We start from the raw sequence: 26,272 nt of genomic DNA, 5'->3' as shown, positions 1-26,272 counted from the left end.
GGTGGATGGGTCAGCACGGTTGGTTAGGATCTGATTCAGTGCACGTGAGAGGAAGCTGCAGGCTGCTTGACTGTTCAAAGAGAAGAATCTGATTTTTGCAAGAGCTACGAGGAAATGTTCCTCATCTGCTCTTTCTTCATCTGCTGTTGCTCCCCTCCTCCCTTCACATCTAAGTGGAACTACAGCGCTTTATCCTCTAAGCTCTGAGAGTCCTTGAATTTCTAAGTCATTCTGTGACCCTGAGTAACTTAATTGCTGTTTGTCTTGGTTTGCTTATCTGAGAAACAGGGATTATAAAGGTTCCTACTTCTTAGGGTTGTTTCAGAGATTAAATGAGATAACAAGGGTCAAGAAGGAGCACAGGCTGCGGCTGTTTAGTCTCCCCCTTTGCGACCTCATGGACTATAGTCCACCAGGTTCCTTGGTCTAGGCAAGAACACTGGAGTGGGTTGCCATTCCCTTCTCCAGGGTATCTTCCCGACCCAGGGATCAAACCTGGGTCTCCCACATTGCACGCAGATTCTTTACCACCTGAGCTACCAAGGAAGCCCAGAGCACAGGAAGCAGCACGCAGTTAAAGGTAGCTTGTACTCTGGAGTTTCCGGCCTCATCCGTTATCCCCAGCGAGCATCTCATGGACAGAGAAGTACAAACACTGCTATCTCTGTCCATATAATTCACAGACTTGTGTCCTTTGCATTAGCTGCTTGCTGAGCGCTGACCATTCATCTCCATTTCAATCTCAAAGAGATGAGAAGAAGCTAAAATCATATTAACTTGCAAAGTGTTTGGAAAGACCCTACTACAAGAAGAAATGAGAAGAACTGCAAGAAGAAGAAATGAGCAAGACAGTTACTGCTGCTGCTGCTAAGTCGCTTCAGTCGTGTCCGACTGTGCGACCCCAGAGATGGCAGCCCACCAGGCTCCCCCATCCCTGGGATTCTCCAGGCATGAACACTGGAGTGGGTTGCCATTTCCTTCTCCAATGCATGAAAGGGAAAAGTGAAAGTGAAGTCGCTCAGTCGTGTCTGACTCTTTGCGACCCCATGGACTGCCGCCTACCAGGCTCCTCTGTCCATGGGATTTTCCAGGCAAGAGTACTGGAGTGGGTGGCCATTGCCTTCTCCAAGACAGTTACTAAAGAGTGTTAAGAAATCTCTACCCCAACAGGTCTTTAAAAACAAATTGGACACAGCTCTATTGATAGCAGTCCTATTTTTAAAAAGTGCTTTAACAACCCGGATGTCCATCTGCAGATGGGTGGATAAGGAAGTTGTAATACATATACACAATGGAATATTATTTAATGTTAATTAAAAAGAAATGTATTTGAGTCAGTTCTAATGAGGTAGATGATTCTGGAGCCTATTATACAGAGTGAAGTAAGTCAGAAAGAGAAAGACAAATACTGCATATTAATGCATATGTATGGAATTTAGAAAGATGGTACCGACTATCCTACCCGCAGGGCATCAAAGGAGACACAGACGTAAAGAACAGACTTTTGGACTCAGTGGGAGAAGGAGAGGGTGGGATGCTTTGAGAGAATAGCATTGGAACATGTCCTTTACCAGATATAAAATAGATGACCAGTGCAAGCTTGATGCATGAAGCAGGGCACCCTGGAGGGATGGGGTGGGGAGGGAAGTGGGTGGGGGGTTCAGGATGGGGGGGGGGAAACGTATACCTGTGGCCGATATATATTGATTCATGGCAAAAACCATCACAGTATTGTAATTATTCTCCAATTAAGGCAGAGCCCCTTTTGCATGAAGCTTTCCTAGCGACTCAGACGGTAAAAGCGTCTGCTTACAATTGAGAGACCCAGGTTTGATTCCTGGCTCGGGAAGATCCCCTGGAGAAGGAAATGGCAACCCACTCCTGTATTCTTGCCTGGAAAATCCCATGGACGGAGGAGCTGGTAGGCTATAGTCCACGGGGTCACAAAGAGTTGGACATGACTGAGTGACTTCATGTTCTTTCTTTCTTTCGATTTAAAATAAATAAATTAACAAATAATAATAATTAATTAAAAGTGCTTTAAAAATGAAGCAGGAACAAGAGACTATTCAGGGCTCCTTGAGGGTTTTTTCCCCTATCGCCTTAACTCTGAAAAGTCAAGAGTACAATTCCGTGTCTGATTCTCTTCTCTTTCCTGTCTTCTGTACTTTTACCCTCACATAGGCCCTAGCTGGCACTCTTGCCCCCTTGAAAACATGTGTTTTGTTGAGATGTAAGATGCAAAGGAGCAAGGGGAGAGGCGCTCTGGGAGAAGCAGGCCCATTACCATCTGTCTGGTAGTTGAGTGCCACGAGCTGTATCCCATGGAGCCAGAACAGGAGGGGGTTGGGGTTGGAGGAGTCGATGCGGGTGGCAGCCGGGTACGTCCTCAGCAGCTGGCAGGCGGTGTGCTGGATCAGTTTTTGAGAATACCTGCGACACAGACGTTTGGCGGCATTTTCATTCAGTGAGGAGATATGGTAGCATTTGGGAGTTCTAATGATAGCGCTGAGGGACGTGGTTGGGTTGACGGAGAAAGCAGAGTCCTCCCAGGCCTGTCGCATTCCTTCACAGGAACCTAAACCCCCCCAAAGATTAGCCTCAGATTAGTGCAGAACACTTGAGATACTTTAGAAAGAGAAACCTGAACAACATCGCAGGCTACAATCACAGCGCATGACCCACCGGCGTGCACCTTGAGTGTTACCTGTGAGTTAGTCCACCGCCTTGAGACTAAACGACAGCTGTTAAGGGTGTGCCTTCCCACCTGCGAGGTGGAATGCTACCCATTCACGAGTCAATAGATAATAAAGCCAGCTAGATCTTCCCCCCAAAAGGGATAGCTATAGAGTTTGAAAATAAGTGTAACACCAATTTAAATTAAAAGCCCTAAAGTTCTTTGCCTCAGTACCTCATCTGTCCTGTGGATATATTTGCACAGATATAAAACAATATATATACAAGGTATTCACTCTAGCAGTATTTTCTTTACAGTACACACACACACACACACACAAAGCAACAAAAATCCAGGAAGCAACCCAGAAGTTCTACCAGTGAGAAATGGTTAAATAAATGACAATATATCCACACAACAGAATACCATAGGGACATTAAGGAGGATAAGGTAGATTATATGTACAGAAAGCTATGCAGAAAGCTATAGTGCATATAAAAGTTATACATGTCCAGTTACATCCCATTTGGACTATCTTAAAAAGAATCTTATTTTTCTTGAACTAAACACAATAAACTTAATAGCAGTTACCTCTGGGGAGTAGAACTGGGATGTTGTGAGTGGAAAGAAACTTTAATAGTACTCTATAGTTTGAGTTTTTTAACTATGAGAATTTATGACTTTGACAATAAAAAGTAATTAAACATAAACTGGATATATCTTCTGGAATTATAATGGGGAAGATTGCAGTTCCAAGAACCATGAGAAGGTTCCAAGGTGGCTCCAATTTTTACTTTTGAGGCAAATACTCTTAGAACATCTTCAGTGAAAGACTATTTTTTAGGAAGTTAAGAGAATAATTTTATAATTAAAAAAATATTTACACCACAATTATATAATAAGAATAATCATGAATATAAAAAAAAAGGTTAAAAATTTCCAGGGAAGTGCTTAGTGAAATCTCAGAATCCTCCAGCATGCAAAATCAGGCAAAGATATTGTCAGAAGGTGACTTTACTTTTTCCAGATGTTTTGTTAAATGGTGCTGTCTCCCCGGGGCTCATTCTGCCCGGATTGTTGCCAAAAATGGACTTCCTGCTTTTCCTTTCTTTTCCTCTGCTAGAGCCAGATGCATTTAGAGTTGACAGGCCTGTTCCCATAAAATGAAAATAAATAAGCCAAAAACTACAAGCAAGGGAACTCAACATTTTCCATCCCTGCTAATGTTTATTTTGAAGTCCTACTACTCCCTGCTAACTCAGTACAGAAGATCTACTAGCATTTTTAGCACGATTAATAATAGCATTGCAAGTAATGACAGTGAAGTTTTTCTCTCTGTAGGCAAATGGGACAAGACCTACAGGATTATTACAAGACGACCACAAAATCACACCCATACTTATTTGGTTATGCAACAGAAAGATCTTGAAAAACTGCAAGAAAAAATTCTTTTAGAGCCTAAAAGATCAGACTCCAGAACCTAATTAGCACAGTTTGGAGAGATGAAAGAATGGCCAAAGGCCTAACTGTCATATAATTGTGTGCTAAGTCACTTCAGTCCTGTTCAACTCTCTGCAACCCCATGGACTCTGGCCCGCCAGGAACCTCTGTCCATGGGATTCTTCAGGCAAAAATACTGGAGTGGGTTGTCATATCCTCTTCCAGGGGATCTTCCTGACCCAGGGATCAAACCCACAGTCCCTAAAGTCTCTTGCCCATTCACAGGCAGGTTCTTTACCACTAGTACCACCTGGGAAGCTCATATCATAACTGTCCAGGATCAATTCCTGCTCATAAGAACCTTGATTTAACATCTACCTTCTTGGTTCCTCAGCCGCCTTATCTGCAAAATGGGTACAATGATAGGAACTCTTTCATGGGGTTAATCTGAGGATTAAATGGGAAACAGATTATGCTGATAACTATGTTTCAGGGCTCCTCTTCCTCACTGCTGGTCTAGCCACTCTTTGGATCCTTCCTGTCTGGCCAGTGTGAGGGCACATCGGGAACTTCACAGGTATTTGCTGAATGAGGAAACAAATTCACACCAAGCAAAGCTGGCTCCTGGGCAGGATGTAAAGGCAACAGAGAAACCAGAGTCGCCTTCAGCCTGGTCCCGCTCTCTACAATTGTACCATTAGCAAGTAATTCCTTTACCTGAAGCAGCATTCAGGAAGGCCGCTTTAAGATGAAAATAAACCTTCGAAGAATATCATGTGAGAAGACAGGATTAAGCAGTGCTTAATAAGAGTGTGGGCGTCCCAGGTGGCTCAGTGGTAAAGATTCTGTCTGCCAATGCAGGAGACCCAGAAGCGGGTTCGATACCTGGATTGGGAAGATCCCCTGGAGGAAGAAATGGCAAACCACTCCAATATTCCTGCCTGGAAAATTCCATGGACAGAGAAGTTTGGTGGGCTACAGTCCATAGGGCTGCAAAAAGTCGGACACAACTGAGCTCAATGAGAGTGTAGACTCTGAAATTTAAGCCCTGTTCCCTGTGGAGCGACCTCACACAAATTACTTAACCTCTCTCACCACTTATTCGTCATCTCTAAGAGAGTCCTGGTTAGGATTACATGAGATAATGTATATCTGCATACTTAGCAGAGTGTCCTGTTCAGAGAAAATGTCCAGTGCATAGTAGCTGTGGGGCTTCTACATGTTTTTTTGTTCCTCTGAAGTATCTGAAACTGCAAAGATGCACAGTCTTGAACTAGTGAATTCTTATGCTTTATCTTAAAACTTTTTTGTGAATTTTGCCCTCTACACAATGATGTAACAATGGATTTTCTCCCAAGTAAAACTGATAAAGGGTTGGAGTGAGGGGCTGCATTCATTCTGGGGTTTTTGCACACACCCTGGCACATGTTGACATCCCCCAGGGGTACATGGCCCCCCTCTGAGAAGCCTGGGTGTTCTCTGGGGTGGGGTGAGCAAGCAAGGAAGCAAAAGCTGAGTGATCAAGAAAAGGGAAGGAATCTGGAGAGGCCCAGAGAAGTTATCGAAAGAGCAATGGGACCCTTAGCGAACCCAGTAGGTCTGTTCACCAATGACAAGACAACAACCATTTGCAGAGAGCCAATTATTTTCTGGAGAGTGTGCTATTCACACTGTGTGCCTTATTGCTAATTTATACAACAACCTTGCAAGTTAGAACTGTTTATATAACAACCTTGCAAGTTATGCCTCTTTCACCAGTAGGGAACCCAAAGTGCAGAGAAGTTATAGCACTGCCCCGGCCAAGGTCACTGAGGAGTGGAGCCCTGTCAGTGAAACAGGTCCGTGATCTGGGGAAGGACGCACCCACGGTCTTCATGGTACCTCCCTACTCTGAAGAATTTTTTGCATGGTGGCTCCTTGGGAAGGGACTTGGGATGGTGAAAGATGAGATGTATTGAAATTGATGATGTAGCAAATTAAATCAACAGTAGAGCAAAATTAACACTTTAAAAAATTATTATATTCATAATTGTTTAAGTTGCGTCTCAAAGAAATGGACACTGTAGGGTATTTTCCTCCTGAATTATCCAAACAAATCATAATGACAATAAATATTTAGAAGCTATTATGACAACGATTCTGGCAATGCAATTTAGTCATTATGAGAAAGGAAATAAATTTGGGGAAAAAAATGTGAGAAACTTCAACTACTAAAAAAATGGTTAAAAAAGGGGGGGTTAGAATATAGTATACTTATAAAGGATGTGTGCTATTTAAACACTTTAAAAAACAGCACATTTGGAATTTTTGTTTGTTTCAAAAAACATACTTCATATTTCCTCTTTTATTACATAAATAGCAGTTTAACCTTTTACTGCACTTGAAATTTTAAAAACAAGTCAAACAACCCCATGCTTTGCCTGTGCCTCAAGTCAGAAACTGTACCAAATGACCTTTGACCCTTCCATGATCCTCTATCAGCAGAGAAATGTAATCTCTCATGGTGACTTCAAATATCTCTGGGAACTTGTGCTCTTTGTTTACTCAGTGCTTGAGAGGAAAAGACAAAGCCAGAGGAACGTTCTGGGTGCTGTGGCAGCTGAATTTACAAAGAACAAGAGATGCAGTGAGTATGATTCTTGGATGGAGTGGTCTTCACATTTGTTCCTATGATGAGGGACATGCAGGCCATGAGGCTCACTGACAGTGAAAGAATTTTATCCCATGATAAGAACAATTTCACTAACTGCAGATATGGTCATAGGGTACTCAGGAGATAGAAAGTCGGGACCTGTGAAACTGAACCTATGTGGCCGGGTTCTTTCGTTTCTTTGAAATCTGTTGTTGTTTAGTCTCTAAGTCGTGTCCGACTCTTTTGCAACCCCATGAATATGTAGCCCGCCAGGCTCCTCTGTCCATGGGATTTCCCAGGCAAGATTACTGGAGTGGGTTGCCATTGTTGGCTACTTATTCACTCTTATCCTCCTCAACAGAATTTGCTAGCAGATAAGCAGTAGCGGCTGCCAAAAGTTTAAAAACAGTTTACAAGAGAAAATCTAAAATTGAGAAAGTTCTATGATTTTTTTCCTCCTCTGATATGTGAAGAGACCACTGGTTATCTAATTTTTTAATAGCCTAAGACCTCTGTCCCATTCGCAGGGCACAGTATGAGAACTGGGGTTTAAGATAAAGCCTCTGGAAGCAGGATCTGCATCCAGACCACCTTTAAAAAAAATGAGGGTTGGGGTTTTAACTTCCCTCTCTAGGTCAAGTTCATCCAAGCTGCTTACTAACATTTAGATGGGTGCCCCAATGCCAGCTGCTTTCCTGTCCTCAGAAGTCTTGTACAAGGGAATCTTTCTTCTTAATATGAGGAGATGAATTTTTCTGACTTCCAGATGTTTATGAATTTCCTGTTTGCCCTCTGCCTTCTGCTGCTCCATTTGGATAAGCTCACTGACAGCACGCCCTAACAAGACACGAGGGCAGCTCTGGGGTTAAGAGCAGGACTTTGGAGGCAGGCGAGCTTCAGAATCAGAATTCTATCCTTTATTAACTGAAATGCACATTTTTGGGGCAATGGTTTATCAGCTTAAGTTCACTTGTACTTCTAAAAATGGCCAATGGGGGAAACCTCACCTGAAACTTTGTCCTTGATCTTTGCAGTTTGGGTGGAGACCCACCACCTAGCTTAGGGATGGGCCCATGACATAAGCCCTAGACCAGGGATCCCCAATCCCTGGGACATGGACTAGCAGTGGTTAGTAACTTGTTAGGAACAGGGCCCCATAGCAGGAGGTGAGTGGCAGGTGAGTGAGTGAGCAAAGCTTCATCCGTATTTACAGCCCTTTCCCATTCCAACTCCTATCAGGTCAGCAGCAGTATAATAAATGTAATGTTCTTGAATCATCATGAAGCCTTCCTCTCTGCCCTCCTCTCCCATCCCTTCCCCCCATGCTGTCTATGGAAAAACTGTCTTCCAGGAAACCAGCTCCTATTGCCAAAAAAGATTGGGAACCACTGCCCTAGACTGTCAGAGCATTGCATGTCCTTGATCACAGTGACTGGCTCAGGGATGGGCGAAGATTCAATGAAAAATAAAACTGCTGCTGAAAGTTCTGAAAGAGACTCATACTGAATCTAGAAGCATGTGGCTGGCCTGCTGCAGCTGCCTTGCCACCGTGAAGGAGAAAGGGCCAACACAGTGGTGACCCAGTGAGAGTCAACGGGGTGACCCTATGGGGAAAGAGGAAAGCCCTGGATCAAGGTGTATCTGAAACTTGTTTATCTCTTCATTTTTCAACACACAAGTCAATACATTTCTTCTTTGCTTATGCCAATTTCTGCCACTTTCAAAGAAAAGAGTCTTAACTGATACACTCTGAAACCTTGGGCCAATTATTTCATCTCTCTCAGATTGTTTTATGTAAAAATAGGGATAAATCTGCCTACTCACAGAATTATTATGAAGTCATTTAAGATGATGTATGTAAAATATTTAATACAAATCCTGGTACTTAAAATTAAGTGCTTAATAAATTTTAGCTATTAGTTGTTATGAATATTATGATTATTAATAACTTATGAAGAGAAATGATATGGTCTGAAAAATGATAATATTATGGAATTATCCATATCAGCATCAAAGCAAATAATAATAATAATAAATATTTAGAAGGTACTGTAACAGTGATTTCTGTAACACAGTTTAGTTATTTTGAGACCATTTGCAATACCTGATTAAACAGCATATTTGTTGTATCTTTTGATATCTTTAAATGCTATAAATGATACTGTCTACTCTTACCTGGGAATTTTACTGCTTGGCAATAGATGACAAGATCAGAAAGCTCTGGTGCAATCTGTCTGCTTTCCTTTTTATTCTGAGGAAGATAAAATTCTTCTCCCAGTTCCATGTCATAAACCTATCAAGGGAACAATGATACTGGTTTACAGGGAAGGTACTGATCAGATCACTTACCTCTGAATCCCCAAAGCTCTTTGTTCCTCTCCTTTGTCATCAGTGTGTTTCACTTACTCTGTCTTATCCGTATACACATGTGTTTCACTTACTCTGTCTTATCCATATACACATTCTAACACCTTCCCTAGAGAAAAGCTTTCTGAGAGCAATGGCTGAGTCTAACATTCTTCATCTTCCCGAAGGGCACATAGTTCAGGGTCTTAAATGTAGAACATTTAATGCATATTTGTTGAACAAATAGATGATGGAGTATGTATCTTCTGTGGCTCAAATTTTTGGCATATTTTGTCATTTTGTTCTCCAACAATGTCAGTGCAACTATCGATTTGCTCGGAGTCTAACACTGCGAGGCACTTGAGGACTGGGTCCAGGTATCTCATTTATTTTTCCATTCTTCGTGTCCTCCTTCTGCTAACACTTCCCAATCAGCCCTGTTCATCTTCTTGGTCATCCCAAACAACTTTAAAACTTCTGGCAATTCACTAAAGATACCAGGTTGTCCTCCTGCTCTGAATGCCCTGTTTTCATCTGCTTCTCAACTTCATCTTCCAGATGATCTGATAACAATGTGTAATCACTGCTCTTTGTAATTATTTCCAAGCACTGTTGACATGTTTACTTCCATTGCTAAATCACCTCCTGTGCTACCTTAGTGCCTACCACACGCCACACCTCCAGTAGGTACTGGCTGGATGAATAAATGACTTTCTATAAATGACAGAAGGGGGAATTTCTGTCATATCATATCATCACTGTATGGGCTTTGGCATTCAAGGGAAAGTGAGGGGCAAGGTGAAGGGAAGGGATAGGGAGGGAGTGAAAACCTGTCTGAAACTGGCAAGAATACCATGTCCAAGTGCAATCGAACAGAAACCACGCACTTACCTTTCCTTTGTTGCAAGCAGAGTTATCTGCTTTCTTGATCCTCTTGGGAATTTCTTCATTATACTCAAACTGAAGTTTGTCATTACATGACTTATTTTCAGGTCTGTCTTCTAGAATGTTGTCTGAAAATGAGTTGGCAGGCTTTAGTGAATAAGCACTGAAGCTTCACTTAAGGTTGTATCTATACATCACTCCAAGAATATCCAGGTACTTGTGCTTATCTGTAAGACTGAGGTGCTGACTATATGTTACCAAAATAATGGCTTAAATTTTAAAATTTTGTTAAATGATATATTCATCTTTGATTGAATGGACTAACTTACCAGGAGTTTTGGTACCATATAGACATAATCTAAATGAGAAAATTCATTTTCATACAGACAATTAGAACTGTGCACAGATTATGGAAGATACCCTGTCAAGAAGCTCTCAGCACACAAGTTTGGGAAAGGTTGAGTGGTTGAATCACTTCTTGATGGTATAGACATGATTTAATCACTCTTACTTAAAAATAAAGCTATTATTTTACCTCTAGAAATGTCAAAACCAGAGGGGGAAAAAGGCATTGTTATTTGCCATGCAGTTTTCACAAATATACTTAATTGGGAAGTGAAGTTTTCATAATTGTCTATCAATTGATGAAGGGAAAATCTTAAGGTGAGGAATCAAGATAGATTTAAACATTTCCAAAGTATGACGGATAATCTTATACTTTGCTCTTGCTTTGGTATTTCTATTCAAAATGACTTCAAAGGTTTTAGGAAAATGAACATGATTATGTTCTTTTAAAATGACAAGCAAGAAAGCTCATTTCTCACCCACAATTTACTATCTCATCAGACCACAAACGCTTAGACCAAAATATCCTTCTACCAAATCAGGGCCATGCAGGCTGCCAAGAAATAAATGAGATCAATCAGTTAATGACATTTTTACTCTTATAAGTGTCACATGCGAATCGGACCTAAACAATAAGAAACAGAATGCCGACATTCATGCAGTTAAAATGCCAGGTTCAAATGGCTTTACCTTCCTGACTGTTAGGAGCGGGAGAAGCAGTAAGGACGTCTGCTACAGAAAAACAGAATCAGAAAGGGGATAACAGTAAGGAAATTAAGGCCAAAAGCCAGATAAAATTAAATTAAGGTATGAAGTAAAGCATAAATAACAACAGCTTAAATTACAAGATAAATGAAATAAGAACTCTTCCTCTGATTTAATAGTTTGACTATTAAGGGATGCAAAGACTAGCAAGAGAAGAAGTGCAAACATTGTTGACATTAATCATGCTGCCACATTCACACTACATATTTTCAGTTACTGGTGGTCCTAACAGTCTGCAAAACACTTCATGTTGAATGGTTAGAAATTGATTAATGTTAGAATCACACAATCATTAGATTTCATATATATGAAGTCACAGAATGTCTATATAAAGTTGTAAATTCAAATCTGTAGTGCATGTTCAACGCTAGTTAAGATGTACAGCAAGGTTGGGGAAAAATTAATTGATGTCGCTTTAATAAAATTTAATTGAATAAATATTCATTAAGAACTTACTGGCCAAAAGCCAGAGTAGTACTTCCTGAAATAAATGAGCCTCATTTGCAACTTCCTTTAGATTTTCTGGGAGTAATTTTCAGATAGTTCCCAGGAACTGTCACAGTTTTATAGCCAAAAAAAGGTTTTAGAGAAATTTGCTCATTTTATATATGGGAAAACTGAGGACTAGAGCTGTCACCAGAGATAAACTGGGCTACCTAGGTGAATTTTCAGCCTGACTTCCTTTCAATGGATTCAGAAAAGTGAAAGTGAAGGTGTTAGCCACCCAGTTGAGTCTGACTCTTTGTGACGCTATAGACTATAGCCCGGCAGGCTCCTAAGTCCATGGAATTCTCCAGGCAAGAATACTGGAGTGGGTTACCATTCTCTTCTTCAGAGGATCTTCCCACAGCTTTTGAAGAATAGGATATAAGAAATGATCTTGACTCCTTCCTGTTATCACCCTTTTTCAGTCTCCCAATTAGAGAATATGCCCCTTGTGTTAACTGACAGGATTTCAGGTCAGTTTTTAGTTGATGGTATGAAGCAGTCAGGGCTTCCCAGGTAGCTCCACTGGTAAAGAATCTGCCTGCAATGCAGGAGACCCCGGTTCAACTCCTGGGTCAGGAAGTTCCCCTGGAGAAGGGAAAGGCTACCCACTCCAATATTCTCGGGCTTCACTGGTGGTTCAGATGGTAAAGAATCCACCCAAAGACCTGGGTTCGATCTCTGGGCTAGGAAGATCCCCTGGAGGAGGGCATGGTAACCCACTCTAGTATTCTTGCCTGGAGAATCACCATGGACAGAGGAGCCTGGCTGGCTACAGTTCTTGGGATCACAAAGAGCCAAACACGACTGAGTGGCTGAGCACATGAAGCAATCAACTACTACTAAGAACAATTATTCAATGGACAGAGACTAGGATTATATTTGGGGGTGGAAACAGATTAGACTGCAGCTGCTGACCATGATGGAGGCTCACGGAAACATGACTAGACAATCATGCTGCATGAGAAGCGGATATCTGGAGGAGGCTTGGCTGTCGTTTTTTCAGATTTTTTTTGATGTAGGCCATTTTCAAAGTCTTTAGTAAATTTGATACAGCACTGCCTCCGTTCCATGTCTTGGCTTTTTAGCCATGAGGCATGTGGGATCCCAGCTGACCAGGGATGGAACCTGCATGCCCTGCAATGAAGACCAAGTTCCAGCTCCTGGACTTCCATGGACATCCCTTGGCTGCAGTCTTAACGCAAGTGGTAAATGGTTGCTGGTCTGGGTATATCTACACTTTAACAAAACAATGAGAAGTAGTATAGTCTACATTTAAATGTTTAAGTAAACAGGAACTTCGGCATTTTTTTTCCATGACTACATATTTGTCTTTCAGATGTTGCCAAAATTAAAACAATCTATCAGCAGCAGTGGTACCTGAGGAAGCATTTTGTAATCTCTAGCAGAGATACGAAATTAGTCCAGATGAAATACACCTGAAACCTAATTCTCTTGTAAGAAGAGCCCTTCACCTGTAAAACAGGGATAGGTAATATCATTCCTGTGACTTTTTTGTAGTGTACCATTAGTCTTCACTCGTGTTGTTTTATCTTTTTGGTGGGGCCAGAAGGAAATGTCTGGTTGGCTTAATAATGTGAGAACTAGGGTAGAAGGGCAGGTGCAGAAGGGGAATGATGCTTCATTTTTTTCCATACTCTTGCAAAATTAAGAGGAAAGCAGTGAAGAGAAGCATGGGAACTCGATGCTGCCCCCTGCAGGTGATTCAGGAGTTGGAAAAGATTTAACCACCATCTTCAAAAATCCCATGGACAGAGGAGCCTGATAGACTACAGTCCCTGGGGTTGCAGAGTCGGACACGACTGGGCGACTTCACTTTCTTTCTAAGAATGTGGTCTCTCTGCTGTAATTCTACCTCCTTCTCTGGAAACCAATTTAGGAACAACTCCTGTGCTGCTTTCCACATCCTCTTCTTTCCTTTAGTAATGGCTCTGGTGGCTGACAGCTTCCCTGCTGGCTCAGAGGTTAAAGCGTCCGCCTCTAATGCGGAAGACCTGGGTTCGATCCCTGGGTCGGGAAGATCCCTTGGAGAAGGAAATGGCAACCCCACTCCAGGATTCTTGCCTGGAGAATCCCATGGACGGAGGAGCCTGGTGAGCTACAGCCCATGGGGTTGCAAAGAGTCGGACACGACTGAGCAACTTCACTTCACTTCACTTCACTGGTGGCTGACAGAATCCTTTTCCTTGCTTGATCCTCCTTGCTAGGTGACAGGATTCCAGAAACTCTTAGATAATATTACAACAATCTGTATTGCTTGTCTATGGAGTGCCAGACTTATTTTGGAAAAAAAAAAAAGACATCAAAAAACCTGGTAGAAAAACCATCTAAGTGTGCTTCCCTGCGTACAGCATCGTGTTGGCTCTCTTACCATCAGAGAGGGATTCATAATCATAATCGTATTCATCCTCTTCATCTTCCTCTTCCTCATTATTAGCAGGTGGGGAGTTGGCATTGCTACCATTATAAGCCTGAGCTTGCATGGATGCTAGCTGATGAGCCTGTAAGATATCAATAATTAAAGACTGCAGATACCCAGATACTAAAACTTTCATTAATGGGTTTCAAAAGGACTACTCAATGCTTACCATAGTCCTAAAAAGTGGCTTAACCTATTTTGATTATCTGGGGGGAAAAAAACCCAAAACTCTACATTCACTTAAAATACAACATCAATACTTAGGCAAATGTTAACATCTTTGCAGGAGGAATCCAGGAACTTTTAGAAAACTATCACAAGGAATTGGAATCCAGGTCCCCGAGGACTACTTCCCTCCTTCCCAGGAGAAACCTGGGTGCTTCAGAGAACCATCAATCCTGAATGATGGGGAAGTAAGTCAGCCCACCCATTTTGAAAAAGAAAATCTCTGCTAAAAAACTGCTCCCCGTTTCTTAAAATACTATCTAAAGCATTTTGACATTGAGAGAAATGTTAGAATTCCTATGGATGGGAAAAAAGAATAGTTGATTTAAATAAAATTCCTTGAACAATATAAAGTTTTTTCAACAAATAAAGTTTTATCAACTTTTAAAAAAAGTTTTTAATCTGAACCATCAGTCAGATTCACAAAATAGGCTTAGAAGTTTCTGGAAAGTTGATGTGTGCTATCAGGAAGGTCATGTGCCTCTACATTTGAGTAGAATTACTGTGAGGAAATAACACAGGACACAAGAATAAATAAAAATCTGGGGGCCAAGCATAAGGAAATAGTCCAAAATACAGGCAAAGTTATTTGCATGAATTAAAAACAGGAAACAATCTAAAAGTCCAACAATAGAGGAACTAAGTCATGCAAGTATAGACATATATATACTTGTAAGTATAAGCATATACATCTATGTGAGTATATACATATATATGCAAATATATGTAATTCTATATCCTTTGTTTAATAACTATGCATTAATACCTTTATGTCTGTATATAATAATTATAATTATATAAAATGTCATGCATAAAAGGCTAAATTTTAACTGTTAATACATCAGGCACAGATCCCTTGGGCAGTCTGGTAGATAAGATCCCTTCTCAGAATATTTTAAATGCATAGAATAAAATATATAAGATTACAAAGGAAAAAAGGAATGTTGACTATAGTTATCAAATGTTAAAAAGACAAATCAGTGCTATAGGAAAATATGCTTCTTTATTAACACAGTGAAAAATATATAATGGTAGGTCATGTAATGCTTGTGAAACAGTGATGAGCATAAATAATTCTTGGAGATAATGGCAGCAACTCATATAATATGAAAAACCTGTGATTTCTATTGCTGACAAAGACGTACTTTGTCAACTTTATTCTGGTGTGTTTCTTATATTTATAATCAGAGGAAAGGCTAAATTTTAGCTACAAGTTAGTGAAAATTAAGATGTAATTTTTGTTTTTTTCAGGAATTCTCTGGAGGCCTAAGTGATTAGGTCTCTGTGCTTCCACTGCAAGGAGCATGGGTTCGATCCCTGGTTGGGGAACTATTAATAAGATCCTGCAAGCTGCGTGGTGTGGCCAAAAAAAGAAAAAAATGAATTTTTCATCTAACTTCATGGGCCTCCTGAATTCTATCCATAGATACTGTTAAGGTTAAGAATCCCTGTGATATAGGTTGTGTTTGGCTTCAGAATTAAGTGTATTTTACAATAATTCTTCCTTAAGCTTCCTGAAATGTGATTATATTTATAATAAAATATATACATAAGGCAGACAGGATTTAGGCTATGTCAATATCCAGATAAATCTTTTACAATGCAGTCCACCCCAGATAACTGAACATGGCCTAAGCTCAAAATTTTTATGGAACACTAGCTCCATGGGTGTTAACAGCTGTTATATAAAAAAATGACAATTACAGTAACCACACAACACAATAGAAGTTTAAAAACAACATCTTACAGAAACTAAAACACATTCCTACTACAGAGTTTCTCAGAGCCTTCATTAAATATGCTAAAGGGCATCACGGTTCTTCAAAGATCTCCAGTGCAGCATTTCCCACGCTTATTTAACTGGGAAATTTTTTTTTTTTTTTCCAGAGTGTCTCATAGGATTAGTGTTCTTTCAAACTTTGGGAAATATGCTCCAGGCACAAGTGACCCACAGAAGCAAGTCTATCTGTCCTGGATAAGCAAATAGCCTCCAAACAGTAAACTCACAGGGTGGAGCCAAGTATCATGAATGGCAATGCCAAGAGCTGGGAAGCACCACTCCCCCCTCCGACCCCGCCCCCCCCCACCCCCCCGCCCCAGGGCAGAAAGTTGGGAGAACCAGGAAGGGAGAGCTGCCATTCAAAGTTTCATCACCAGGTATCAGAAAGCGGAGTGTCAAAGTCCCATCAACTTGCAGGTACTTCCCCCAGTGCAGGAAGTATGGGATGGGTGGCCCAATGACAGTCAAGAGCTGACTTCCTTATTCTTTGCAATATCTTACTTATTTTAGGACAGAAGAACAGGATCTCAGCCCCTGATAAAAGCAATTCAGATATAGGTCAGAGGGTCAGAGGTAGGGATCAGGTGAAGAGACTGGTTCAGACTGGCTCAGATGGGCCCGGTCAGGAGCCATGTCTCCCTGGCTTTGTTCCTCCAGCCCCTGGCACAGCACCTGGCACCGAGAGTGAATTGTCTGAGTCTAGCAGGTTGGAGTTCAGAAGACCAAGGGTTCAGAAATCCGGCTGTGAGTCAGCCTGTCCTTGCTGAGGGTGAGTTCTTTGAACAGAAAGGACTCAGACGCTCTACGTTAGGGATGGTTCTGAGTACACTGGAGCTCTAGGCATGCATTACTCGGCCCCATGTGAACCCAGATCACCAGGTCTGGACCCACAACCTGTCAGGCAACTGAAAGGCCTTGACAATATGACTGTCAACATGTTAGTCACTCAGTCATGTCCAACTTTTTGCAACCCCGTGGACTGTAGCTTGCCAGGCTCCTCTATCCATGGAATTCTCCAGGCAAGAATACTGGAATGGGTAGCCATTCCCTTCTCCAGGGCATCTTCCCAACCCAGGGATTGAATCTGGGTCTCCTGCATTGCAGGCAGGTTCTTTTCCATCTGAGCCACCAGGGAACTCCCTGGAAAATGACGGGGGCCTGGAACTGTGCTTAAAACACTGATAATGGGATTACATTGTCCCATTTTTTCCAAAAGGAGGAAGAAGTAAGTTGTGGAAGTCAAATGGTAGGAAATGTCAAGGTGATACCTGACAAAGTCTCAGAATGGATTAATTGGTTGTGAGAACACAGAAAATAAAGAGGCGACTAGAAAGAAGTAGAACGAGTTTACTAAGAACAACTCTCCCACACAGGAACCTGCTTAGACCTTCTGGGTAAGGTAACTCACTTTGTGGGAAATAACAGATTAGCAGCATTTTCCAACTTTCAGGTTGGTAAAAATTATTTTTAAGTAAACAGATCACCAGGACTTCCTTATGGCAATTCTGATTTAGTTAGGCAGATCTGGGACCCAAGATGCTGTGTCTTTGAAAGTGCCCTAGTGATTCTTTCTTTCTTTGACTGCACTAGGTCTTAGCTGCAGCACACAGCATCTTTAGCTGTGGCATATGGGATCTAGTTCCCTTACCAGAGATTGAACTACTCCGTCCTTCTGAATTGGGAGTGCAGAGTCTTAGCAACTAGACCACCAGGGCGGTCCCTGCCCCAGTGGTTCTTATCAATGTATCCTGACTTCTGGACTGCCTTTGACAAGGTCTTTCCTAGACTTGAATCAGAATCCTGCCTCTGCCACTGTGAGCTGGGAAGCTTGGAGAAAGTCTCATAGATGGCTAGACCTTAATTTCTATTCTATAAAGAAAGAGGTTGAACCAGATTCTGCAGAAATGTGGGTTTCAGAGAACAGAGAACCAGACAGGAGGGACAATCACCTAAACTCCAGGGATGTCCTGCAAGAAGGGCCACAGGGCTCTCCACTGGGCCGTCTGGCTCAAGGGCAATCTGGGCGAAGGCACAGTTTGGAAAACTGCTAATAAATACATTGGATGACTAATGTAAAAACCCACGGGGAACCTTATATGCTGTAATAACATACTCAAACCAAGAAGAGCAAATTCAATAGTGATAAATGTGAGGCTCCTGCTATGCGGAAGGTTAACATTAATTGTAAACCTGGAAATATGGGGAGACTAGACATAAGTTTAGTCCTGTGAAAACAACTGAACTGTTTGTTTTCCACAAAATCAACATGGGCCTGGTAGGTGTTAAAGAATTTAAATAGCGAGAACAGTCTGAGGTTGTATTAACTGAGGTTTAAAGTTCAGATTAAGAGAGGTGATGCTTACACTGTTCATGAGTTGACAGACCCTGAGCATGGACTTAGTTCCGGAAATCATTTTTAAGATGGACAAATTCAAGCATATCCACAAATGTAAGAATATCAAAATAGTCTTAATGGAAGAGTCATATCCTGTGAGGCACTGTTGACACAACAGGAACGTTTAGCTTGGAGAAGAGAAAAGCTGGTGAGACGACACACGCTGGCTTTCAAGATGTTCAATTAGTCTGCGCAGCTGCAGAGGAAAGTTGTGCCAAAGAGTAGGAGGAACAGGAAGGAAGATTCGGGCTCCACATACAGAAGACTTTTGCAACAACATAATCTATTCATTAGTGGAATGGACACTGTGTACGTCACTGCAAAGAACAGGAAAGGCAGCAGCTACAAGAACATCCAACTATGTCTTGAAGACCATAGAGCAGAGGGCAGCGGCATCTGCTTGGCACTGAGATGTGGGCCGTAGTTTCTGGATAAAGAAAGCAGAGTGGAGGAACAGTACTGCCAAAGAAAAAGTGCCTTTTATGTTGGGGAGTCCTTTTCTGCTGCAGAATTTGAGGAGGGCCAGGCATAAGCATACACATGCTAACATTTTAGTCAAATGGCTTCAAAATAAAGCCCATCTGCATAGGTCTCATGGCTTCTGGAACTCAAGTAAATGCAGCAGCTTTGGGGAGTGCAGATCTGGACAAAGGCAGACCTAGTGGAGGTCTCAAACTGGTGCCACTTAGCGCTGACTTCACCTCCAGACCAGACTTGTTTGGCTGATGCAGCGTTTTAAGGATTTTTAATTAGGGTTGCTCATTCATGAAGCCATGTGCACTCCCTTGCCCTCCTCGCCACTTCTCTACTGTTATATATCCAGCTGGCTCTTGTGTTTATGTTTCCTGGTCGGCCCCTGAAGGTGGCTGCTTTTGCAACTCTTGGCCCAGAGCTGTGCATGCTGGTCAAACTGGGCAATGTGCACCTCCAGGGTGCATGAAGACTTCTAGGAACACGCAGGTTTGAATCTTTAAAAGAACCCAATCTCCAGACTCAAGACTTTTCAACATGTTTGGGCACTCTTTTAAAAACAGGCTTGCCTGAGAACAAGCTTGTGGTTGGCTAATTTTCCCTTCCCACCTTCTCTTCATGATTGTTCTTCTCACTTCACAAAAAATGAGCAGAACTCTCACTGATCAAGCAACAATCTCACAGTGAGACAGGAGATGAGGTGAAAAACCATTCCAGGCAGTAAAAAGAACATTTGAGGATGCAGAGCTCCTGAGAGAGTCTTAAGAAATGAAAGAAGGGGGCATCTTATTTCATCCAGGCAGGAAACACATTCAAGGTTGTATGTCTTGTCTATCATCTATCTGTATCTATCTCTCTATCTATCATCTCTCTATCTACCCTTATTCCCTTCCTTTCCTCTGTCTGTCTATCCATCTACCTTGGAATTAAAATTCAGAAGTGAGATGTGCATCAGAGGGATGCTAATATAATGTTTATGTGAATAAAAAAATAAAGCCAGGCCTTCTTTGATCAAATGTAAGTCTGACTGGGCTGATTTATTTGACAAGTATGGTTTTTGTATGTTACATTTGTATATAATTTATGTTATCTATTATATATTTATACAAAATAAATACTATTCTCCTCCTGTTGGGGGCTGAGGTTTATGCAGCAACTCTTGGCTGTGGTAAGTTTCAAAAGTGGTGTTTCAGGGCCAACAGTGCCCTCCTAAATAGGGCAAATAGTTTTGGCAGCTGTCATTCTGTGCAATGAGTAAGTGCAACCTGGCATATGGACTCACTGATCCTGGACCTGAACTTTTTCACACATCCTTGGGCAGAGGGCCCTGCTATACAGGCAAGCTGGGCTCTGAGTATAGATGTCATGAATGAGGCAGATACAGAAGTGCCTTGGGGTCCGCATACCACAGTGATACACTGTGCCAGCTTCCACAGGGCTAGGACCACAGAGCTGCTGCTACTTGGGGTCTACTACTGACCTCAGGGGTTACAACCCCATGTTCAAGTGCCCCACAGGGGCAGGGACTCTTTCTAAAGGGGACTCCAGTGACCACTGAGGGGTTGAGAATTGTGAAGCCCAGGTCCAGAGATAAAGGTCACACATTATTCTGCCCAAAATAAATTAAATAATGAGGTGCATTCTATATCAATTTTTCAAAATAAAGTTTTAGGTGAGTGGGAAGAGTATTTATCAGTCTATTAAAACAAAAGCCAAAACTCAAATATATCATTCAAGAAAAAGGAATCTCCAAAAACTGGTTACCTGGCTGAAAGTTAGAATGACATCAATTTCTTTGTTCTGGGCACGCAGCATCCCTATAACCTCTTTAACAAGAGCATACCTTTTGCTTTAAGATATCCACCGGTGTCTGATGGGCTTTTAATTTCTTATTTTTGAGAAGCACTTTCCTTCTGAGTTGGTCAGGCGAGGGGAGCATTGGATCATCTGAGAAATCACTCTCAAATAAGAATTTAGCCACCAGTTTTTCTCCAAACACAGTCTGAAACAATAAAGGAAAACACATCATTAGTGACTTTTGTCTATACTTGAATCACTTGGCTAGATATTTCAGCCCAATGGCATTCTTCTAAAAATCCCAGGAAGAGGAGCTAGGAAAGAAATTGTATCCGTGTGTCCCCACCCTCTGCATAGCTTCTTAGTGGAAAGAAGGGAGGTAGTTAGAAACCACGAAGAGGGTTTGAGGCCACTCTCCAGAGGGCAGCTCTCACTGTTTAGGAAAATACTCTGGGGTATGATGTACAAAAGAAGAAAAAGAGATTCAGTCAGAGGATGTGGTTTGTAGAATATGGACTGTTCCAGAAGTGGGCACAGGATACAAACCTTGAAGAAGGTGGGAAGTTGGGACAAAATGAAAACTAACAGGGAGAATTTGTCACCATTTGGTATAAAGAACCACAGACGCCATTCTCACAAAGGTTTCCTGAGTGCTGGTCTCCAAAGGGACATTTGTGTCCCCCAGGGAGGTGGGTGTAGGGGAAGGTGCAGGATGACCCCCTGGGGTGAGGGTAGAAAATATGGCAGTTTCTATTTCTAGTTGTCTTTTTTTTTTAAATGAAAACAAAACAAAAATGGAAGATTATTAGTGCTTAATGTACAGACTGAAAATGGGACCTTCAGTCTATGTCGGGGCTGTTCATAAAGGTGCCTGCAGGACTGGGAGGGTTCTCCACTGACGCAGAGGGACCAAAGGTGTGTCCCTCCCATCTTTGTTTGGTACCAGCTTATTGAGATGATCCCAGTTTGGGTGCCATGGTGACCACTGTGGTTAATTTTGCAAAAAGATTTTTCCTTAAAATATTTTGTAACTAGATGAAAAGTGATTATGAAAATCCTTTACAACGTACAGAAGCTCACACTTTATATAAAGAAAATGCACTTAGTCAAAGAAAGTGAAGTCGCTCAGTCGTGTCTGACTCTTTGCAATCCCATAGCCGGCCAGGCTCCGTCCATGGAATTTTCCAGGTAAGAATACTAGAGTGGGTTGTCATTTCCTTCTCCAGGGGGTATTCCTGACCCGGGGATCGAACCTGGGTCTGCAGGCAGACTCTACTGTGTGAGCCACCAGTGAAGCCCACTTAGTCAAAGGAGTATGCTAAGTTATGCAATTTTCTTTAAAAAAAAAAGTATCCTAAAATTTCTGACTTTTTCTGTGCTGTACTTTGCTACCAAATGATGACAATTATAAAATCACTATTAGTCTGTTCCTATACGATAAGTGTAACGTTTTAACACTGATGGAGAAAGCAGTTGCTTTTGAGATAAAATTTGTGTTCTGGAAAGAGTAAAGACAGCTGTCTAAAGATATTTCTTTGTGATGTGATTTTGTTGTAGGAAACAATGTATTTTAACATAAACCCTCATGTATGCACAGTCAAAACACTTGGAAACAGATTTTCTAATGGTTACAAAATCCTCTAAATGAAGGATTTTAGTGGAGTTTGAACTCATCTGTTAAAAATATAAAAGTGAAAGTGTAAGTTGCTCAGTTGTGTCTGTCTGACTTTTCGCAACCCGATGGACTGTAGCCTGCCAGACTCCTCTGTCCATGGACTTCTCCAGGGAAGAATACTGGAGTGGGTCACAATTCCCTTCTCCAGGGGATCTTCCTGACCCAGGGATTGAACTCTCATCTCCTGCATTGCAGGTAGAGTCTTTACTATCTGAGCCACCAGGGAAGCCCCCAAATATAAAAATATATAAAGGCAAGACCTTTACATACAAATTCTCTAGCCAAATTCCAACAAGAACCTTTGCCTCATTAATGGAATTGAGAAATGAGTACCGTGATTTAACAAGTGCAGTTAATGACAACCCTTTTCCATCTGTGTACAGGTATCTTTGTAAGGCATCTTTATCAGCTAGTGTAACACAAGCTGGAATCAAGATTGCCAGGAGAAATATCAATAACCTCAGATATGCAGATGACACCACCCTTATGGCAGAAAGTGAAGAGGAACTAAAAAGCCTCTTGATGAAAGTGAAAGAGGAGAGTGAAAGGGTTGGCTTAAAGCTCAACATTCAGAAAACAAAGATCATGGCATCCGGTCCCATCACTTCATGGCAAATAGATGGGGAAACAGGGGAAACAGTGTCAGACTTTATTTGGGGGGGCTCCAAAATCACTGCAGATGGTGACTGCAGCCATGAAATTAAAAGATGCCTACTCCTTAGAAGAAAAGTTATGACCAACCTAGATAGCATACTGAAAAGCAGAGACACTACTTTGTCAACAAAGGTCCATCTAGTCAAGGCTATGGTTTTTCCTGTGGTCATGTATGGATGTGAGAGTTGGACTATGAAGAAGGCTGAGCGCCAAAGAATTGATGCTTTTGAACTGTGTTGTTGGAGAAGACTCTTGAGAGTCCCTTGGACTGCAAGCAGATCCAACCAGTCCATTCTAAAGGAGATCAGTCCTGGGGGTCCTTTGGAAGGAATGATGCTAAAGCTGAAACTCCAGTACTTTGGCCACCTCATGCGAAGAGTTGACTCATTGGAAAAGACTCTGATGCTGGGAGGGATTGGGGGCAGGAGCAGAAGGGGACGACAGAGGATGAGATGGCTGGATGGTATCACGGACTCGATGGATATGAGTCTGAGTGAACTCTGGGAGTTGGTGATGGACAGGGAGGCCTGGCGTGCTGTGATTCATGGGGTCGCAAAGAGTCGGACACGACTGAGTGACTGAACTGAACTAAACTGAATAGCTATTAAAGATAAATACTGAAATAATAAACTAAACTTAAAACCAGACATGCAAGTCAGCAATCATAAAAGTTTCAAAAATAATGAGGTGTATTCAATCACACTGTTCCCACTAAAAATTTAGATAATAAATAGTCCTAATTTTTTATGATAGCAAAATGTTTTTGTATCATTAATAAATAATAGTATTAAAATTCTATTCTTTACTTTTATCCTTTCTGCTACCCTCTTTTATATTTTATTTTTTCATGTTTTAATTAATATATGAAATATGTTAATAAGTAGGATATGTATATAATTTATGAATAAGTCAATATACACAATAGGAATACATGGCATATTTTACTGATAGAGGTATGCAATCAAAAAAGTTTAGAGGGTGTCTCTGATGGCTCAGTGTTAAAGAATCCACCTGCAATGTAGATGTGAGTTTGCTTCCTGGGTTGGGAAGACCCCCACATGCCTCAGAGAAACAAAGCCCATGTGCCACAATTATTGAGTCACACTCTAGAGCCTGGGAGCCAAAATTATTGAGCTCACAGGCCTAACCTACTGATGCCCTTGTGGCCTAGAACCTGTGCTCAGCAAAAAGCAAAGACACCACAGTGAGAAGCCCACACACTGCAACTGGAGAGTAGACCCCACTTGCTGACTGGAGGAAACCTGGCACACAAAATAAATAAATAGCATTATTTTTAAAAAAGTTTCAGTTCATTCAGTTCAGTTCAGTTGCTCAGTCGTGTCTGACTCTTTGCGACCCCATGAATCACAGCACGCCAGGCCTCCCTGTCCATCACCAACTCCCGGAGTTCACTCAGACTCATATCCATCGAGTCCGTGATGCCATCCAGCCATCTCATCCTCTGTCATCCCCTTCTGCTCCTGCCCCCAATCCCTCCCAGCATCAGAGTCTTTTCCAGTGAGTCAACTCTTTGCATGAGGTGGCCAAAGTACTGGAGTTTCAGCTTTAGCTTCATTCCTTCCAAAGAACACCCAGGACTGATCTCCTTTAGAATGGACTGGTTGGATCTGCTTGCAGTCCAAGGGACTCTCAAGAGTCTTCTCCAACAACACAGTTCAAAAGCATCAATTCTTTGGCACTCAGCTTTCTTCACAGTCCAACTCTCACATCCATACATGATTACTGGAAAAACCATAGCCTTGACTAGATGGACCTTTGTTGGCAAAGTAATGTCTCTGCTTTTCAATATGCTATCTAGGTTGGTCATAACTTTCCTTCTAAGGAGTAAGTGTCTTTTCATTTCATGGCTGCAAATCACCATCTGCAGTGATTTTGGAGCCCAGAAAAATAAAGTCTGATGCTGTTTCCACTGTTTCCCCATCTATTTGCCATGAAGTGATGGGACCAGATGCCATGATCTTCATTTTCTGAATGTTGAGCTTTAAGCCAACCCTTTCACTCTCCTCTTTCACTTTCATCACGAGGCTTTTTAGTTCCTCTTCACTTTCTGCCATTAGAGACCATCATTCTAAATGATGGCAAAGAAAAGGCAATACGAAAGGCTAATTCGTTTTGTTGGCATTAGTTTTGTATTTGGGAACATTTTCTTCTCTCCATGCCCCTCCCTGCCAATGACAGCCATATTCCCATAAATGCCTCTACCAGTGGAGGAAGGGGGGGAGAGTTTACTTTAAATCTGTTTCCATTGTAGTTTTTTTGCATAAGGAAGAGCTGGGTGCTAACAGCAATTGTGGCCAGTCTAACCTCTTTGCCAACATGGATTTCTGTATCTGAAGTTAGGCCACAAGAAGATTTGACTTCTTTGCCCTTAAATATTTTCAGCTTTTTTATATATAACTGACAGGGGACATCCTGTGATTCCAAAAGTGTTGGACAGTTGGTCTTCTTTTACCTCTGAAGGCTTTCTAGAAATTGCCAGAAGAGCACAGAAGAATGCTTCAGTCACTAGCTGAAAAGATGAACCACTCAAGAGAGAGCCCCAAGGTCACAGGGGCATCCCCATTTCTCAGGTCTGAGGGATCTAACTATACATGTTTTACAGCTGAGGTCCAGCTGTGGTGTGGTGGCTCAACAATAGTCAAACAAGACAAAGACCAAGCCACCATCCTGTCAGTTAGCTGATACCTTACCTTGAAAATTTCTGCCATTTTTCGTTGCTGAGGCAATGAGCAGTGGTTCTCAATCGATATGATGATGGGCAGGTCAGAGTTGATGAAGGCACTGCGATCGATGGCTTCAACCACTTCCTGTGAGGGCCAAAAAATCTCATCAGAGCTCAGATATCTGCCCAGGGTGTCAGGAAGCAAGGTACTAATAGCCACAGAAAGCATCTAACTTGGTGTATGCAGAAGACTCTGGCCAAAGTGGTTTCTATCTTTTTAAATATATTTTCAAGTTAAGCAATACAATAGGTTATTTTCTATAAAGACATTAAACTATTCATATTAACTATTGTTCATATACTATGAGGAACAGTTATCAGTATTGTCAATTTAACAAATCTATATATATATATATTGAGTATATTATAGGTAAGATACATTGTTTTAGTTACAGTATCAAAAATAATGATCCATAAGATACTTTCCTGCTTTCAAGGAGTTTACAGTCAAATCTACTTGGGGCAATAAGACATATATCACCTATATTTATGTATGTACATAAACACAGTTATCAA

General features: G+C 41.5%; 1 protein-coding gene across 5 annotated transcripts in view; it reads right to left on the bottom strand.

The window, feature by feature from the left end:
- PLCE1 (phospholipase C epsilon 1) overlaps positions 1-26,272 on the bottom strand; it is a 374,028-nt gene that overhangs the window by 25,261 nt on the left and 322,495 nt on the right. For 3 of the 5 annotated variants that reach the window (XM_060405024.1, XM_004020045.6, XM_060405026.1), the window contains 7 exons: positions 25,725-25,841; positions 20,731-20,889; positions 13,969-14,098; positions 9,987-10,108; positions 8,925-9,042; positions 3,696-3,827; positions 2,288-2,578 (listed from right to left, as the gene is read on the bottom strand). In XM_060405024.1, coding sequence (XP_060261007.1) covers positions 2,288-2,578; positions 3,696-3,827; positions 8,925-9,042; positions 9,987-10,108; positions 13,969-14,098; positions 20,731-20,889; positions 25,725-25,841 — 1,069 coding nt within the window. The remainder of the gene's footprint in view (positions 1-2,287; positions 2,579-3,695; positions 3,828-8,924; positions 9,043-9,986; positions 10,109-13,968; positions 14,099-20,730; positions 20,890-25,724; positions 25,842-26,272) is intronic. The other 2 variants (XM_060405025.1, XM_060405027.1) reach the window with 1 other exon arrangement.

This window comes from Ovis aries, chromosome 22 (genome assembly GCF_016772045.2).
Source record: "Ovis aries strain OAR_USU_Benz2616 breed Rambouillet chromosome 22, ARS-UI_Ramb_v3.0, whole genome shotgun sequence".
Taxonomy (NCBI): domain Eukaryota; kingdom Metazoa; phylum Chordata; class Mammalia; order Artiodactyla; family Bovidae; genus Ovis; species Ovis aries.
This window is presented reverse-complemented; position numbering and strand designations above follow the sequence as displayed.